The 19,785-nt window shown below is 36.5% G+C and overlaps 1 protein-coding gene and 1 non-coding gene across 20 annotated transcripts in view; one reads left to right on the forward strand and one right to left on the reverse strand.

The window, feature by feature from the left end:
• EPB41 (erythrocyte membrane protein band 4.1) overlaps positions 1-19,785 on the forward strand; it is a 183,549-nt gene that overhangs the window by 76,205 nt on the left and 87,559 nt on the right. For 16 of the 19 annotated variants that reach the window (XM_040229731.1, XM_040229735.1, XM_040229736.1 and 13 more), the window contains exons 2-5: positions 4,663-5,140; positions 8,313-8,525; positions 10,901-11,005; positions 13,580-13,622. In XM_040229731.1, coding sequence (XP_040085665.1) covers positions 4,670-5,140; positions 8,313-8,525; positions 10,901-11,005; positions 13,580-13,622 — 832 coding nt within the window. In that variant the 5' untranslated portion in view covers positions 4,663-4,669. The remainder of the gene's footprint in view (positions 1-4,662; positions 5,141-8,312; positions 8,526-10,900; positions 11,006-13,579; positions 13,623-19,785) is intronic. The other 3 variants (XM_040229739.1, XM_040229750.1, XM_040229743.1) reach the window with 1 other exon arrangement.
• Positions 18,707-18,778, reverse strand: TRNAG-UCC. Its single transcript has one exon. It is a non-coding gene; the product is annotated as a tRNA-Gly (tRNA).

A 19,785-nucleotide genomic window follows, 5' to 3' on the forward strand; every position in this document is an offset into this window, starting at 1 on the left:
ACCTGGCTGCATGTATAACAGATTTGTCAGGATGAGTTTATTTGAGCTTTTAGGAAATGGCCTGTAGGACTTTTGTTTTTGCTATTTATTTTTTGTTTAATTCTCATCAGTCTCAGAGTTAACTGGAGATACTTGGCTGATTTATTGGTTTCACTTGTTACCTTCCCTATCCTCCCTACCTCCTTTTGCTCTTGTGACTCGTAGTAAATACATTGCTATCCATATGTGCATGGCTGGAAAGGACATATATGAAAACTGTCATTAATAATTAATTTTATTCCATTTATCCTTGTATAGACTGAATTGTAGCATCTCTGCTGAATCTGTGTTGTCTGATTCCCTGGTTGTTTTCTTGCATTTATGATATTACCTGAGGTTGGTTTCTGTATGCTCTAAGAGAATTCTTTTAACCTTCTGCTTGTGTACCTGTTCTTTATAATGTGTTCTCATCTCTTTTTCACTTGTATTTAGCTTTTTTTTTTTTTAAACATGAGTGTAATTATTTGTGGCAAAATATATTGGTTTTGTACTGATAGATATTGTTTTCTAATTCTTTACTCATATGTCTTGATCATTCCTTCCTAAATGTGCAAAGAGATTCATATCAATGGAGTTGTCTAACCACCTAGGAATTGAACCCATGTCTCCTGCATTGGAAGCAGATACTTAACCTGCTGAGCCACCAGGGAAGCCTCACAAGAGATCATATTGATGGAGAAAGTCAGGTGTCAGGTATCAGGGCTGCATGGACAACTTGAAATTGCCACAGATCTGTGGTAGAAAGATTCGATTAGCTTTTGATTAAATACCAAATGAGTTCTAAAAACATGTTAATGGTCAGCTTCCACATTTAATAGTATACTGCATTCTTTGCTGATTCATTCCTTAATTCAGCAAGCATTTGTTGGGCATTTATTGTGTCAACTATTTCTCGCTGTTCACATACTACTTTCTTCAGGTAGCTTTCTCCCCTCTTTGTTTCTCAGACATTTTGAGTATGTTTCCAAAGAAATAATAGTTTTCTCTGCCTTGCTACTCAAAGTGTGGTCAGTGGGCCAGCAGCATTGGCAATATCTGGGAGCTTGTTAAAAATGTAGAGTCTTAGGCCCTGTTCCAGACCTGCTGAATCAGAATCTGTATTTTAAGATTACTGGGTGATTCAGCACACATTAAAATTTAACAAGCACACATATAGCACACAAATTGTAACCATGTGTGTGTTTTCAACTATTGAGTACTCATACTCATTCAGCTACTTTGAGATGACATATTTTCATGGGAAACAAATTATAGGAATATCCTTAGAAGATCTTTTCTGTTTTTTTAATGATAAAAAATTGAAAACACAAGAAAAATACTCTCTATTTATTGAAAAATACAAGTAAAAGATTGTTAGAATTGAATTTAAGCGATTTTCATGTCTGCTAAAATGGTCACGAAAGATTTATAATTTTTTATGGATCTTTGTGAGAGACCTTGTTGTAAAGTCTGTTGTGTAGGAACATTTCAGTGTAGAAGTGGTTTCTGTGTCTTTTCAGTAAGATGAATGATAAAGTCATATCCCAAATCCGTGGAAAATAGTGCTCAATCCTCAGCCCGTCCTCTTGTTTATTTTTTGAAGTAAATTGGTGCTCTTAAATCATAACTCTTTAAGAGTTATGTGGTGGTTTGATATTCAAGTTTTCTTTCTGGATCAAGTTTGATTATTTAGAGATTAAAGAAAAAGAACCTTGGAAAAATCAATTGCCTACTCCTAATATAAGGAGGAATTAAGACAAGTGTACCTCACTCAAGGATAGCAAATTCAGAATATACATTGGTTGGTAAATGTTTAAGTAGTGTTTATAAAGACCTTATTGTGTTTTTTTATTAGCACAGAGTAGTTTTGATGACTTAGTAGATGAAACTGGAGAATATGCTTCTGCATATTTTGATTATTTAAAAATATTTTTAATGCTCAAAATAGAATAATTTGAGTAGATCAGCAGTAAGAACTCATATAAAGGCTTTTCCTTTTATTAATGTACCTTCATTTATTTCAGTTTCACTTACAGTGGTTTGTCACCTACTATCAGTGTGACCTTGGGCCAGTTTTACTCTGAGCTTGTTTCTTCAACGATGAGATTAAGTAGTTCCACTTTCCCTTTCAGGGTTATTGAAAGGCTTACTTTAAATAATGTAGATAATGTCCCTGACCCTGGGGCCTGACACAGAAATAGTGCTTGATGCCATTAGCTTCTTTCCCTTTTCACTACTTTGTTCCACTTATACACAATTATTTAGATTTATGACACCCCACTCCAGTACTCTTGCCTGGAAAATCCCATGGACGGAGGAGCCTGGTGGGCTGCAGTCCATGGGGTCGCTAAGAGTCGGACACAACTGAGCGACTTCACTCTCACTTTCCACTTTCATGCATTGGAGAAGAAAATGGCAACCCACTCCAGTGTTCTTGCCTGGAGAATCCCAGGGATGGGGAAGCCTGGTGGGCTGCCGTCTATGGGGTTGCACAGAGTCGGACACAACTGAAGCAACTTAGCAGCAGCAACATATTGTAAATAAGAATTCTCTTAAATATTCTTTCGTTATACTGATTAAAGTTGAATCAAGACTATAAACTCCATGATGACATAGACCTACTTGTTTTGTTTACTGTTGTATCACTAGCATAGGACCTGTGCATTTGAAGTAGATTTACTTGAATAATTTAGAGAAGACCTTTGCAGTTTTTGTCAGGTATATTCAATTAAAATTAATTTATTCAACAGACTTTTTTAATACCTGTAATGTGCCAGGTACTATTCTGTCCTCATGGAACTTAAATTTTAGCTGGGGGGAAAGAAGACAAAAACTAGTAAACAAGTTAACAGGATAACTGTAAATAGTAATAAATGCTATGAGGCCATCTGGAGGGCCATTATTTTAGATAGGATGTGATTGGGAAGCCTTTGTAAAGAGATGACGTCTGAGCAGAGGCAGTAATGATGAGGAGGGACCTGCTTTCAAATATCCAGGAGTGGAAAATCATAGAGAGAACAGCAAGTATAAAGGGTCTGAGGATGGAATGGGCCAAATATAGTTCATCAGTTCAGATTTTTGGCATCCAAATTAAATAACTTCATCTAAACAGCATGGAGCAGAAGCAAAGACAATGTAGACACTGCTTTCTGAGTGGAGTACTTTTAGGTATAGCAGTGAATCAAAATGTAAGGTCATTATTCAGTTCAGTTCAGTTCAGTCGCTCAGTCGTGTCTGACTCTTTGCGACCCCATGAATTGCAGCATGCCAGGCCTCCCTGTCCATCACCAACTCCCGGAGTTCACTCAGACTCACGTCCATCGAGTCAGTGATGCCATGCAGCCATCTCATCCTCTGTTGTCCCCTCCTCCTGCCCCTAATCCCTCCCAGCATCAGGGTCTTTTCCAGTGAGTCAACTCTTTGCATGAGGTGGCCAAAGTATTGGAGTTTCAGCTTTAGCATCATTCCTTTCAAAGAACACCCAGGACTGATCTTTAGAATGGACTGGTTGGATCTCCTGCAGTCCAAGGGACTTTCAAGAGTCTTCTCCAACCACAGTTCAAAAGCATCAATTCTTCGGCGCTCAGCTTTCTTCACAGTCCAACTCTCACATCCATACATGACTACTGGAAAGACCATAGCCTTGACTGGACGGACCTTTATTGGCAAAGTAATTAGTCAGCTTCATTACTCAGTGGTTCCCTGGTATGGTGGTTACCCTTTAGTGACATTACTCTTTGGCATTATTATGCAACTTAACTAAATAGTACTGGGAGATTTGAGAGAAAGAAACTAGAAATCAACAAGTTTTTGAATATGTGAGGCCTACAGCTTGCTTTCTCTTCTCTCACAGTTGAATCAGTATTTGCTTTCTAATCAATATTTTTCTTCTTTATTTTGCATCTCTATTTTTCTTTTATCTATTTTCCTCTCTGTAATAGTTACGTGCTGCTCTTAAAAATGATGAGTATTCTAAATCATATTTGTCAGAGGAAAAAAGATCTTAAAAAACTTCAAGTCAGAGACTTCAGCAATTTAATGTTGTAACACGAAATCCTAAGGATTTATTTTGTGATTATTTTAACTGTATACTTGTCATTGCTGTTGTCAAGCCTGATAACAAATGATCAGAATTCTACATTTCTGTTCTTAATATGCATTCTGAGAAATATAAACAATAAGACTGAAGAGCTGGGGAATCTTAATCCCATCATCTCTTGGGATATAGAGAATTTTGCAGATAATTTCTACAAACCTTGTACCCGCAGATTGATGCTGTCAAAGAACAGTGTATAAAAAAAAGATCTTTTTTTAGGAAGGATAAAACTGTGCTATACATAGTTTTGAGCTTTGGATTTAAAATATGCATTTCACTAAGATGGCTTTCAGGGGGTCCTATTTTAAGCTAATTTCTCTATGTCATAACTTTAGCAAGTCAAGCATTAATAATTTATCCAGGATGTATAGGTTAGATATTTTTGTGCTTTAATGGAAAGTCTCATGTTTAATGGATGAGAGCACTGTCTGTTGTTGGTTAAATACCTAAAGATACTAATTCTGTCACACTTGACCTGATTGAGGGTTTTGCCTTCAGTAATGTGTTCTGTTTCTAAGAGACCCCCTTTGCCATCTTCTTTTTAATAGCAACATCATGACAACAGAGAAGAGTTTAGTGGCTGAGGCTGAAAATCCACAGCACCAACCACAGAAGGAAGAGGGTGAGGGAGCCACGAGCTCTGGGCAACAGGAAACTCAGTTGGAAGAGGCTTCTCAAGCAGCAGCTGAGGGAGATAATCAGTGTGAGCAGAAGCTGAAGACATCTAATGGAGACACTCCGACACATGAAGACTTGAGCAGGAACAAGGAGCGGACATCAGAAAACAGGGGCCTGTCGCGGCTGTTCTCCTCATTTCTCAAAAGGCCTAAATCTCAGGTGTCTGAGGAGGAAGGCAAAGAAGTAGAGTCAGCTAAAGAGAAAGGTGAAGGAGGCCAGAAGGAGATAGAATTTGGAGCCAGTCTTGATGAAGAAATCATTTTAAAGGCCCCAATTGCAGCTCCTGAACCTGAGCTCAAAACAGACCCATCCTTGGATCTCCATTCATTAAGCAGTGCAGAAACACAGGTAAGGGCATGCGATTGAGTGGGGGAGGTGAAGGCAGGTTAAACAATTTTCCTTCAAGAACATTTGGTTTTATTTCTTACCAGCTAGTTGACTTAGGTATTGTTAGTAATAAGTAACATAATGCTTTGGAGTTTCTGCTCTAAAGAAATTCACACGGTCAAGAAACTTATGTTGGGGACTTCCCTGGTAGTCCAGTGGTTAAGATTTCACCTTCAGTGCTGGGGTCGCAGGTTCAACCCCTGGTGGGGAAACTAAGATCCCAGGTGCCTCCTGGCCAAAAAATGGAAACAAGAAACAGAAGCAGTACTTTAACAAATTCAATAAAGACTTAAAAAAAGATACTTATACTGTCTAAATCAAAAAAGAGAAAATGAAAGAAAAGTATCAAATGAATTAATTTTTTGCTATAATAATGGAACAAGTCCAAGAGTTTTAATGGTGAGGGGGAAGGAAGTGAAGTGGTTTAGAGTTCATTTTGGTGGAATTATTAGGAATGGGATAATTTATCAACAAACATAGTTCTTTTATGGAAATCTTTATAAAAGCCTTGGGATAGATTCAGGCCACCCAGAAGTAGGTAATAAGTTTGAACAATGTCTACCTTATCTTTATTGTTTTCTACAACTAGATCATATTTCCACAGAGTGTAAGATATAGATGCAGAAATTTAGCTCTTTTATATCACCTTTGTAATATATAGTAGTTGCGGGGAGGCTTAATTGTTAGTGTAGTTAAAACAGAGAATGAGTTGTGAGTCTGGTCATTGGTTAAAAATCTTGGGAAAATATTAGTACTGCAACTCAAACTATTTTCTAGGCATGTCATTTGTTTTCAGGCTTAATAAATTACAAATTAAGAGTTGTTTTCAAAGTATTTTATTTTTTAAACATGTGGGGATTATGTACCTTGTAAAATGTGCAAGTCCTATATGTTTCTATTATAGGTTTCAGACTTGGGCTATATAGTTTTATTAGATTAAAAAAACAATATATGTATTTATGAAAATATTGCTTGTATATTAAAAGTTCTAAGTAAAATTTAGGATAAAGTTGTTATTATGTATTTGTTATTAGTGAAAGTAGGCTGAAAACAAAGTTTTATTTATAGTGTATGACTAGAAGATTCAGTCACTGACAAGTGACCCTTTTGCTTCATTCCCTGACATACTATAAGCACTGAATAAATGTTAGTTATTATTACTTAGTTAATAAAATATATAAACAGTAAAGGCAGAGAAACCACATATTTTAGTGTCATTAATTTAATTTAACTTTAGGAATACCAAAGGAGTTAAATTATGTTATGTTTGAGGAAGCCTGGTAGTTTCAAGAGGTTTTTAGTTGCCTTTCCCCTACTTTGCTTTATGTACTGAAAAATCTCTATCTTGTTTTAGTTAGCATTTGATAGTCTGTTTGGTCTAAAGATCATGACATTTGTACTAAAGTTGAAACAGATGACAAATTTTAGATTTAACTAAAATCTCATTCATTGATTTCATAGTAGAATTTCATTTGAATGGTCCTTTTCTATACAGGATTTTTTAAAATTGAGTTTGCATTGTAGGATTGCACTGGCCTTCATCTAGGGTACTTTGGGTTTTTTGGAAACCATGTGTCATTTTTTAATACTTTTTAATTTATTCACTCAACAAATTTCCTGAAAACCTACTGTGTGTGCCAGGCCCTAAGCTGGACAGACATTGGTAAATAAAAAACTACAATACGGCAAAGAGATCATGAATTCTGGAGTCTGACTGGTATGTGACTTGTTGACTGTATGATCCTCCCTAATTAACTTCTCTGCCTTCAATTTTTTATTTGTCAAGGGGAGATAACAATAGTACACTCCCCACAGGGTTAAATGAGTTCATCTAAATAATGCTTTTAGAACAATAATTACCCATTGTAATTTCTATATAAATGTTTGTTGTTATTATTGAACAAACATGATCCCTACTCTTGATAACTTTACTGTCTAATGGAAGAGACAAAAAAAAGTAGTAAACACAAAATAGTTATTTATTGTCATAAATGTCACGAAGGCAACAAACAGGATACTGACATGAAGAGTACTAGTAGAGTGGGGATAGGCCAGACAGGATACTCCACGGACAGAGCAGCCTGGCGGGCGACAGTCCACGCAGTCGCAGAGTCGGACTCGACTGAGCGGCTTCACTAGTTTCTGATGCAGGAGGAGCAAATAATCGAATCCTCCTTCTCATATGTCTACTATGTTTTCTTCTGAAAGAAAAGGATTAGTGAGGTTGAGTTAAGAATCTTTCAGCAGTTTTATTGTGTAAAAGGTAAGTAGGGGTCTGCCAAAATGTCGTCTCACTTACCTGTATTACTTTGGGATGACTTAATGATTGCCCTAGGGATCCAGATCTCAGTCTGTCTCTTGCTGCTCTGAGTCTTTTCAGTCTGTCTCCTTGCCTTTTTGAATCTTCTTTGCATTTGTCATGGTTGATACCTGGTAAAAATTAGATCACTGGTATTTGCAATTGTTAGCCTACTACATCTGTTGCCTTTTGCTCTAAACTGGTCAAGAACCCCTCTTAGCCATTCATAAAATTTAGACTGCATGACAAATAACAGCCTGTTTTGCAATTCATAAGGCTACCTCGTTAGAATTGAGGAGCAAGGGACAAAGATGTTTAAATTTCGATAGAATTTAAGAGTAGAAAATGGTATAGCCAGTAAAAATGTATAGTGCTGAGAGCAACAGATTGGTATACTCTAGTTTACCTGAAACCTTCATTTATTGATTTGAAAAATGACATTCCATCTGACGATAGAATTTTACCTTATATCAGGGGCCTTCCATGGTGGCTCAGCTGGTAAAGAATCTGCCTGCAATGCAGGAGATCCAGATTCGATCCCTGGGTCGGGAAGATCCCCTGGAGAAGGGAATGGCTACCCACTCAGTTTTAGGGAAAAAAAAAGAGTAAATTTTACCTTATATTATAAAGTTTTGAGACTAGCAGAGTCTGTGGATCTTTGGGGAGATCATATCTTTTATAGAAAAAAATTATTTACTCTTCTTATCGCTTGTATTTAACAGTCTTCTTCTTCAGTTAGTGCTTTTATTGCTAGCCATATTATAAGCAAACATGTGTATAGCATGTTGTGTGAAGTGTCTTTATTACTGACTTGGTGATGTCATGGCTATGTAGCCTGCTCAGGAAGAACACAGAGAAGATCCAGATTTTGAGACTAAGGAAGAAGGAGGACTTGAGGAGTGCTCTAAAATAGAAGTAAAAGAAGAAGGTCCTGAATCAAAAGCAGAGAGAGAACTAAAAGCTTCCCAGAAATCCATCAGAAGGCACGGAAGCATGCATTGCAAGGTCTCTCTGTTGGATGACACAGTTTACGAATGTGTGGTGGAGGTGAGTGCATTTTGATTTCTAGTAGTTAGAATGCTTACAAATTGTTTCACGTAGGATTGGATAAAGTGGTGCCGTGGTCTGAGGTAAGACCCTGTATAATGACTGTTTCTATGGACTGAAATGTTAATAGTGATTTTCTAGGGGTGGAGGTATGGAAGGATTATGAGTGAATCTTATTTTCATCTCCAGTTTTTTCTATATCTGCCAAATATATGTATTGTGAATTGAGCATGTGTTACTTTTATAACCCAAAATAATTTTAAGGAAAAAAAAAAAAGGTTATTTATAGAGTGACCTTCCATGATTAGATTTCCCAGGATAGCCTCAGTTTCTAGGTCTAGCAGTCCCCATAATTGTATTTGTCAAAAAAAAAAAAAAAAAAAATTACTACCTGTTCATTTTTGCTCTCACAGATATAAACTTTAATAAGTTTTAGTTTATTGAATGTATTTCTTTAGCTCCATGAGATAGGATATAAAAAGCTTACATCAAGTAATGCCATTTGTTAAAGTTCTCTATTATTTCCAGGAAGAATAAATAATTGAATCAAGAATAGAAATGTCAGAGTTATTAATATTTCAATTATTCTTTTGCTTCAAGACAAGTTAAAATCCTTGAAAATCTATCAGCTATTTTTTTAATTAGAGCAGTAATTATTAATTATAATATGCTTGATAAAATACAATTATTGAGATTATTTCTAATACATATAACTCATATACTTGTATCTTAGGTGCATAACATTATTTTGAATTTGATTTATTTATATGCAAATATATCAAAGCACAAATATTATATTGTGTCTAAAATATTATATTTATTAATAGAAATTCCCCTTTGAAGTTTTGAAAAACAAAAAAAATACACTATTGCATTTAAAAAATGGCTACTATTCCTGGTAACTAGAGGAGATCTAGGGTCTGCTTTTTCTGCTTCTCACTACTAACTAGTTCTAGAGATGGAGAAAGCTATTCCGCATTCATTCTTCACACTCAGATCAAAATCTAGATAGGGATCCCTTTATCTGAAGCACACAGGGGCGGATGTGTTTCGGGATTCAAAATATTGGGGGCCTTAGAAAAGTAATAAGTACATACTGTGGAAATTCTATAACACACCCAGTTGAGTGTGTAGCAGGAGGCACATGACCAAGCATGTTATTTCTATGGTAAAATATATGAAGACTCTAAGTTGGATAAATAAAAATGAAAGATAGCCCATAAAGGATCAGGTTAGAATTTGCCTTCAGATCAGCTTTGAACAAAAACAAAATAAACGTCACCTTTTACTTTTTAGGACTTCTGAATGTTGCAAGTATAAAGGAGAGAGTAGGGACCTGTATGTGAAGCATTCTCAAATCATCTCTGTCCTTTAGAAACATAGAAGGCAAAAAATGAAGAGAATGATGTAATAATATGGGATAAGTCTAAAAATGAATTAGCAACTATGTGAATTACTAATAGTCATTAAAAATAGCAGCTCATTGAGAGAAGGGTATGTGTCGTGTAGATGTGCCAATGATTTCTAATTTTTCGAAATGTTTAAACTATACTTATCAGAAGGTATTATCATGTTTAATTTTTTCAACATTTCCAGTTGTTAGGTAGAGCAGATATAAATATTCTTATCATCTTACAGATGAGAAAGTAATGTTCTGAAATATTAATTGAATCAACTCACATTGTTTAGCTAGTAAATGAAAAGGCTGGGACTTTTTGACTCTAAATCCCAGTCCCTAAGTTATGGCATTTCCTCCCTATTAACAGGTATATAAGTATCTTAAATTGGTGGTGGTTTGATTTTCTAGGTAGAAGAATGTTAAGAAATTATTTGGAGCACAATTGTAGGAGTAATGTCTATAGAGCAGCTAAAATCTTATACTTTATGCATTTTTCTGAAAGAGATGGCAGTGAGTTGAGACACAGCTCATTGACTTGAGACTTTTGATCTGGGAATGATAGTCTGATGATTTCCATAGCCACTGTTAACGATCAGTGTCGACAGCTGATTTAGCTATTTCAGGTGCTCACAGTGACTGCTGTCAAGCAGCCCATAGCAAGCTTTAGGAAATATCGCACCAAAAATAAAGAATGTAATGTTTAAGATGGAGGGTGGGGGATGCTTGATGCAGGGAATGTGGGATTTTGCTTTGAATTGTAACACCATTTCCAAGCAACCATCTCTGTGATGCATATTTAAACTGACAAGTTAAGAAACAGGACTTTCGTTACATTGTTCTATTTACACTGGGTAGCCATCTGAAAGTGTTAGTAACCAAGGAGAAAAGAGGAAATTGGAACGTGACATTTTATATTATTTCATAATAAATAAAAGAATAAGTGGAAACCTCAACCAGAATATATATATCTTTGCAGAAACATGCTAAGGGACAAGATTTACTTAAACGAGTATGTGAACACCTCAATCTTTTGGAAGAAGACTACTTTGGTCTGGCTATTTGGGATAATGCAACCTCGAAGGTGAGAAGACTGCTTGTGATATAAGAAACTGACCTCCCCAAATTGCTTTTTTTTTTTATTATCAGAAAGTATTTATTATTTGTATTTCTTCCTATGCTGATTTTGAAGCAGATAACTACAACAACTAGGTTGGTCCCCATTGCCAAAATTGTTTTAATTCATTTATTGTTGTTAGGAATGTATTTATGCCTGCCTACCTCTCCAAGATATAATGTAACTTAGTAAGGGAATATCGAAGGTAACTCAATGTCTCTAAAACCACAGCAAAAAGCTTTCTGCTGCTGTGAGTTAGCAAATTCTCCCATGAACTGAGAAAAATATTCTGAGAAGTATTTTGTGTTATACAGTCTCAGGGAGATAAAATCAAATGTTTTTATATTATGTGTGTGTACCCCATTCAGGTTTATGTTACAGTATCTGAGAACACTTGAATTTGGCATATAAATAAAGTCACTAAGTACGGGTACCTACTTTTTTTTTTTTAATATCACTTATAATTTTTCTATGAACCAAATATTCTTAAATTGCTGGGAACTGGCTCATCTGAAGGCATTCAGCAGTGAAAATTCTTTCAGTTTGCAGTTGAACTTCCAGGGCTTACATTGGTACAAAACGGTTAGTTGCATTGAAAACTTTTCGCCTTTGTTAGTGTCATCTGCCCTCTGTCGTATCAGCAAGTTTTATTTCCTTATAGTAGCTCTTACTAGCCTATTTATTTTTTAATGAGAAAGCATTAAATTGCTTTATTTATATTCATTGATATATTTATGTATAATGTTAAAAGTGTCCAATATAAAAGCTGAATTTGTTTGTTTATACAGCAAAGTACAAACCTGGCTGTGTAAAAAAGGGCTTATTGTCCCCCTTCCTTAGATAAAATATTTCTGGGCAAAAAAGTTGATGTCTCTGAATCATAATCTAGTTTCAGCTTCTCTCATGTTTGCAAAAACCCCTTCTGGGGAAGCCAGTGGACTAGTGAATCCTGGGAAACATAGGGCCTTTCCCCCCTAAACGTTCTTTTGAGAAACATTTTCTAACTGTCTCTAAGAATTAAAGACGTATTGATTGTTCCCTATTAACCTTTTCTATGGACTTCCCTGGTGGCTCAGATGGTAAAGAATCTGCCTGCAATGCAGGAGACCCGGGTTTGATCCCTGGGTCGGGAAGATCCCTGGAGAAGGAAATGGCAACCCACTCCAGTATTCTTGTCTGGAGATCCCATGGACAGAGGAGCCTGGCAGGCTACAGTCCATGAGGTCATAAACAGTGAGACACGACTGAGTGGCTAACACACACACACCTCTTCCATTAGACTGACAGCTCCTTGAGGACAAGCACTATTTTTAAGGACAATCACTATTTTTAAATCCTTGTTTGTAACTTTGGTGCCTAGCACATGGAGGTATTCTACAAATACCTTTTAGCTAAAGAAAATGCTCTGAATTGAATAACTGAACCTGGGTCTCCTGCATTGCAGGCAGATTCTTTACCATCTGAGCCACTAGAGGAGCCCGCAGAGTAATATAATATAGAATCAAATGTAAGATTGTGGTGATCAAGCCCACTCCTTGGGTAGAGCAGGGATGGCCACCTTGGACTTTGCCCTGGGTGGTACAGGGTGAGGAAGAGATACCTTACTCTTCTAAATACAGCTGAAATTCCATTCTAAACTTTTGGAAGAGGGAATAGTGAGAGGGCGGGGATTGGGAGGAGGCTCGGAATGGGCTTCTAGGGTGCCTATAATGGTGTATGTTCACTTTGATAATTTATTGATCTGTACATATGTTTTATGTACTTTTTTGTATATGTCTTATGTCAATAAAAAGTCTCTTAGGCAATTCAATTTAGAAATTTCTGTTTTTAAACATTTCTCAAGTTGCCTATGAAATGGTTAGGTTCTTTTTAAGTGCTGTTAATTTTGCATGGTCCATGATGGGTTGAGGAGTCCTGCCTTCGTGGTGTGGAGACTTTAACTGTGGTTGGAGAACAGGGAAGGGAGAAATTAGTGTGGGCAAGAGTAGTCAGAGAAAGCAAAATAGTTATTCATTCAGTAAACATTAACTGAGCAGGAACCATGTACCAGGTACTGTGTGACATGGAGAACTTGAATGATACTGGAGGGTAAAGTTGGAGTGAAAATTAAGGTATGGGTGATATCAATCAATAATCCTGGTTGTAGAGCTTTACAGAATAATAAAAATAGCAAGTGCTTATTTAACATTTCTTATTTACTAAAAACTTTATATATGAACTCTTTTAATCTTCACAATAACTCTGAGGTAGGTACTACCTCTAATATTGCATTTTATTTCCTCTAATAGATGAGGAAACTGAGGTACAGAGATGCTTAAAATCACTAAGCCAGGAAGTGGTAGACCTAGGATTCAAGCCCAATTGTCTAACTCCTTGTTTCTCTGATCAGAAGCGCTATAGTATGTGAAACAAATGCAAAAAATGTTGGAAATGTGGGTTGACCTGGAGACACTATTGGAGATGGTCAGTAACCCTGCTTCTGGTACTCTGTGGTTAATGTATTTTGGAGTTCTATGTGAATGCCTTTTCTTCTTTTTACAGACATGGCTGGATTCTGCCAAAGAAATAAAAAAGCAAGTTCGTGGTAAGTGAATATAGCCATTTTATGGCCCTCTCTCTTTTTTTTTAAAGTAGGTCAGAGGATTTCCAACCTTTTGCTAGTGGTGAGTCACTTTAGAATCCTGGCTATGGCATATGGCTTTGAAATTGAGATAAAGCCTTCCTTTGAAAGGTAGAGATTCCATAATAGAAAGGCACAGCAGAGGTAGACACTATTGAGATGTAGGTCAGATCTTGATTTTTTTTTTCTTTTTTTTTTTTACAACTAGGCAAAGTAGGGGAAGATAGGAATGACAGAGAGAAACAGAAGATGGAGACGAACAAAGAATAGAAAAGAAAAGGATATGGAGTCAGTTCTCAAAATGGTAGTGACTGAAACTGTAGCAGCCTACAGTCGGGAGTTTGCTGCCTGATCCTGTTCCATTTAAATTGTCCTGGACTATTGAGTTCTAACCTTCTCCATGTTTTCCTCTCTGTCATTCTCTTTTGTTCCTTTTCAGCAGTCTTCTTTCAAATCAAAGTATGTAAGGAACTGTGGAAGGAACAAAAAGGATCGAAGAATGGAAATCCTTTGCCAGTGACCGTTTTGTCACTGTGGCTTTCTCTTTGCCCTGAGCCCGTTGACACAAATTACTGCTGAACACCATGCTCAGACTTGTGCCTTGGGATAGATTTTTCTAGGTTGAAAATGTCTAGATTAGTATTTTGTGAGCTTCCCAGGTGGCACTCGTGGGAAAGAATCTGCCTGCCAACACAGGAAACGTGGGTTCGATGCCTGGGTGGGGAAGATCCCTGGGAATAGCAAATGGAAACCTGCTCTAGTATTCTTGCCTGAAAAGTTTCATGGGCAGAGGAGCTTGGCAGGCTACAGTCGATGAGGTCGGAAAGAATCGGACATGACTAAGCCCATACATGGTATTTTGTAGCCCCTGGCCCAGTATCTAAAGGGGTAGAGACTTTTCCCCTCCTGTTTATGACTAGATGTCCTTTTATTTTATATTTATTTTTTGACCACAGCATGCAAGATCTTAGTTCCCTGACCAGGGATTGAACCCATGCCCCCTGCAGTTGAAATGTGGATTCTTAACCACTGGTCCACCAAGGAAGTCCTTAGTTTTATTTTTCAGGAAACTTGTAGGAACTGCAGTAAGTGTTACTAATCATGATTAGTAAATTGTATCACCTGAAATCAAATTTTGTTTTTCATTTGTTTTTGAAAGAAAACACTTTTGTTATGGTAAAATGTTTCCCTTTAGACCCTGTTTGTTTATGTTTCTTAATTTGGACTGGCAACTCTCCATATTTGTTCCCTGCCTGTAAAATCTCATTTTAAAATGAAAGTCAGAGTAAAAAATATTTAGAATAGTTGAGACATGACAAGAAAAAATTTGATTCCAAGCCCTTTTCAATGAGGATACTTTTTATATTCAGTATTACTCAGGAGTAAATGATTGTACTAGAAAACTCTTTAGGAAGAAAAGTTAAAACAGAGTTTATGATGAGTAGAGAAGAATATCTAGTAGATTATCTTCCAGGCTATTGGGGAAAAAAACTCTTACTAAGAAAAATAACCTGTTTGTCATTTTTTTTTAAAAAGAACTTTACAAAATAATAAACCTCTTTCCTTCAATATGGGAAAGAAAAACCATATCTGTAACAAAAACCTTAACATCAAAATGTAAATATTTCATTGCGCCAAAGAGAAGATTGATATTTACCTATTGCAAAGATTTTCAGTTCAGTTCAGTCACTCAGTCGTGTCTGACTCTTTGTGACCCCATGGACTGCAGCACTCCAGGCTTCCCTGTCCATCACCAATCTCTGAGTAATCCCAGAGATTACTCAAACTCATATTCATTGAGTCAGTGATGCCATCCAACCACCTCATCCTCTGTCGTCCCCTTCTCCACCTGCTTTCAGTCTTTCCCAGCATCAGGGTCTTTCTCAATGAGTCATTTCTTTGCGTCAGGTGGCCCAAGTATTGAAGCTTCAGCCCTAGCATCAGTCCTTCCAATGAATATTCAGGACTGATTTCCTTTAGGACTGACTAGTTTGATCTCCTTCCTGTCCAAAGGACTCTCAAGAGTCTTCTCTAACACCACAGTTCAAAGGTATCAATTCTTCAGCGCTGAGCTTTCCTTTATGGTCCAACTCTCATATCTATGCGTGACTACTGGAAAAACCATTGCTTTGATTAGATGAACTTTTGTTGGCAAAGTAATGTCTCTGCCTTTTAATATGCTGCCTAGGTTGGTCATAGCTTTTCTTCCAAGGAGTAAGCGTCTTTTAATTTCATGGCTGCAGTCAACATCTGCAGTCATTTTGGAGCCCAAGAAAATAAAGTCTCTCACTGTTTCCATTGTTTCCCCATCTATTTGCCATGCAGTGATGGGACTGGATGTCATTATCTTAGTTTTCTGAATGTTGAGTTTTAAGCCAACTTTTTCATTCTCCTTTTTCACTTTGATCTAGAGGTTCTTTAGTTCCACTTTGCTTTCTGCCATAAGGGTGGTGTCATCTGCATATCTGAGTTTATTGATATTTCTCCTGGCAATCTTGATTCCAGCTTATGCTTTATCCACCAAGCATTTTACATGATATATTCTGCATATAAGTTAAATAAGCAGGGTGACAATATACAGCCTTGATGTATTCCTTTCCCAATTTGGAACCAGTCCATTGTTGATGTCCATGGAAAGATTTTGGGTTTTTTTAAAAGATAATTTTATCCTATAAATAATATATATTCATTGTGAAAATTTGAAACATAATGAAAATATATCATGAAGAAAGTAAAAGACCTCTAAATCCTACCCTCCAGATAGGATCACTATTAAATTGGTGTAATCTACAAGATTTTTCTAGGCATATGTAAATTTTGCTTTTCAAAAATACAGTTATGTTGTACATTGTTTTATATTGTGTCTTCTATGTATTATGTCATATGTATTACTAGTTTAAAATTTTTAAATATGAAGTATGAAATTAAAAGACCCAGATGAATATGAAACAAGATAAATATTCCTTCTTCCTCTGTCCTTTAACTAACTTCTTGTGTTCTTTCCAGAGATGTTCTGAGTGTATATAGACAATACATTTTAATATAAATATGTATTTAATGTGTATATTATATTTATATATAATATACTTTACAAATATATTTGAGATAAATATGTATATTCTGTATGTATTTAATATGCACATGCAAGCAATATTTATTTAATATAATTTGGATACTCTATATTAACATATAAATTCATTTCATTTGTTAAAATTTTTTTTAATGATTATAAAGTTTTAGCACCATATATATGTTTTGGGTTGCAGTAAACATATATAAAGGGCTTCCCTGGTGGTGCAGTGGTAAAGAATCTGCCAGCCAGTGCAGGAAACGCAAGAGACTAGGGTTAGATCCCTGGGTTGGGAAGGTCCCCTAGAGTAGGAAATGGCAACCTGCTCCAGTAGGTCTTCCCTGGTGGCTCAGACAGAAAAGAATCTGCCTGAAATGCAGGAGACCCATGTTTGATCCCTGGGTTGGGAAGATCTGGAGAAGGGAATGGCAACCCACTCCAGTATTATTGCCTGGAAAATCCCATGGACAGAGGAGCCTGGCGGGCTACAGTCCCATGGGGTTGCAAGGAGTTGAGCACAGCTGAGTGACTAATACTTTCATTTCTCCAGTACATATATATATATGTGTATAGTATATGTGTATGCACCACACATATATATGTATATGTGCATCTAGATGTGGGGACTGCCCCAGTGGCTCAGTGGTAAAGAATCTGCCTGCAATGCAGAAGCCACAGGAGATGCAGGTTTGATCCCTGGGTCAGGAAGAGCCCTTGGAGGAGGGCATGACGACCCACTCCAGTATTCTTGCCTGGAGAATCCCATGGACAGAGGAGCCTTATGGGCTGCAGTCCATTCGGTCACAAACAGTCGGACATGACTGAAGCGACTTAGCACTCATGCACCTAGATGTATCTGTAGTAAATTCCTAGAAGTAGAATAAAAAAGTATGAATATTTAAATTTGTAATAGATATTCACCAGCAAGATTTTTTTCTGTATTTCAGAAAAATATAGAGAAGTATTGAGTTAATGTAGCATATACCCATGTACCCATCGCCCAGAATTAACATGGGTTAACATTTTACATTTAAAATAGAACAGTACAGGTAAGGTTTATCTCTTTTGTTTTCCTCTGCAAAATCTGTCCATGGAAATGTATTTTAATGAATTTGGGGTGATTCAGTCCATGTTATATTTTTCCTTCATATATACATACTCGTATACAACAGACAGTATTGCTTTGGCTGTGTTTTTGAAATTTCCCTCCAACCTAATTTTTTCCATTTGAACTTTCTTATATGGTCTATCAGTCTCTCTCCCTTCTCCCAGCTTAAATTTTAGCTTTCTTTAACTTCCTTGGTTCTGAATGAGAGCAATCTCCCCTGCTGAGCTGAGTTGGGCTAGCTACTTCCATCTCTTTCTGACATAGCACAGAGCAAAATCAAGAAATCCTTATACCTCTGAAAAATAGTGATATATAAAAGAACACAAATTATGCTTAAGAAATTCTATAGCCCAGAGTTTGCTCTTTCTAAATGCGCCCCCCTCTCCTTCCCCTGCAGAGGTCCTGAATTTTGTGTTAATGGGTCCATCGTATTTTTTCAATGTGTTTTAGTACCTGATGTTTGAATGTTTCATACAATAAATATTGAAATATTAAAATTTATGTTTTACCTTTTTGAACATCATGTGCTGTGTGCTCAAGTAGCTCAGTCATGTCAGACTCTTTGCGACCCTGTGGACAGGAGGCTGCCAGGCTCCTCTGTCCATGGGATTCTCCAGGCAAGAATACTGGATTGAATTGCCATGCCCTCCTCCAGGGGATCTTCCTGCTTCAGGGAGCGAACCTGCGTTTCTTATGTATATAAATTAAATTATATAGCAGTCATAGTGGCTAGCTTTTCTTATGAACATGATTTTGAAATTCATATCAGTTGCAAAGAAAATTTCACAAAACCGTTCTTATTCTTTACTAAAAATGATATCCTCTGACTTTTTTTTTTCTGGCTGTGCCATGTGGCTTGCAGGGTCTTAGTTCCCTGACTAGGGATTGAACCTGGGCCCTGGCAGTGGAAGCACCAAGTTCTAACCACTGGACCACCAGGGAATTCGTCTTCTGACTTTTTTGTTTTATACTCTATTTCATATTTTAAAATGCTTATTTTGACTCACTAAATTGATTTCATAATGGATCATGAGTTCACAGTTTTAAACAGCCCTGATTTAACCTTTATACCTTAAGGTGGAATTGCTAAATTATAGAGTATGTTTGTTTTCAGTTTTATCAGATATAGCCAAATTGCTTTCCTTTAAATTGATTGTAATAGCTTACATCTCCACCAATAGTGTATGAGATAGTTCCTGTTTTCCTGTGTACTTAGAAGGCAGAAATTTTAAAAATGTTTGGCTATAATTTCAGACTTATAAGTTGAAAGAATGGTACAAAGAACTCCTGGATACCCTTCAGGAATACATTTGATTCCTCAGATGTTGGTATTTTACTACATTCATTTAATCTTTTTTTCTCTTATACACACACATGACCTTTTTTCTGAACCAGTTAAGAGTAAGTTGCATCATAGCAGCACTATTCACAATAGCGAAAAGGAGAAAATAACCCAAATGTCCACCAATGGATGATGGATAAAAAATATGTTATATATATTCCATATATACTATGGAATATTATTTATTCTCGAAAAGGAATGGAACACTGATACATGCTGCAACATAGATAAGCTTCAAACATGATGCTAAATGAGAGAAGCCAGACATAAAAGGCCACATATTGTTTGATTCCATTTGTATGAAGTATAGATCCATAGAGACAGAAAGCAGACTAGAGGTTTCCAGGGGCTAGGAGGAGGGTGGCAAGGGAGTAGCGATTGCTTAATGGCTACAGAGACTCCTTTGTGGGTGATGAAAACGTTTTGAAATAGATAGAGGTGATGGTTATACAACATTGTGAATATACTAAATGCCAGTGAATTGTATCATTAAATGTACTAAATTGTATACTTGGTTAATATTATGTGAATTCTACCTCAGTTAAAAAGGAAAAAAGAGTAAATTGCTGTTGCAATAGCTTTCTACCCCTAAATACTTCAGTTTGCA

Source organism: Oryx dammah, unplaced genomic scaffold (assembly GCF_014754425.2).
Source record: "Oryx dammah isolate SB20612 unplaced genomic scaffold, SCBI_Odam_1.1 HiC_scaffold_27, whole genome shotgun sequence".
In the NCBI taxonomy this organism is placed as follows: Eukaryota; Metazoa; Chordata; class Mammalia; order Artiodactyla; family Bovidae; genus Oryx; species Oryx dammah.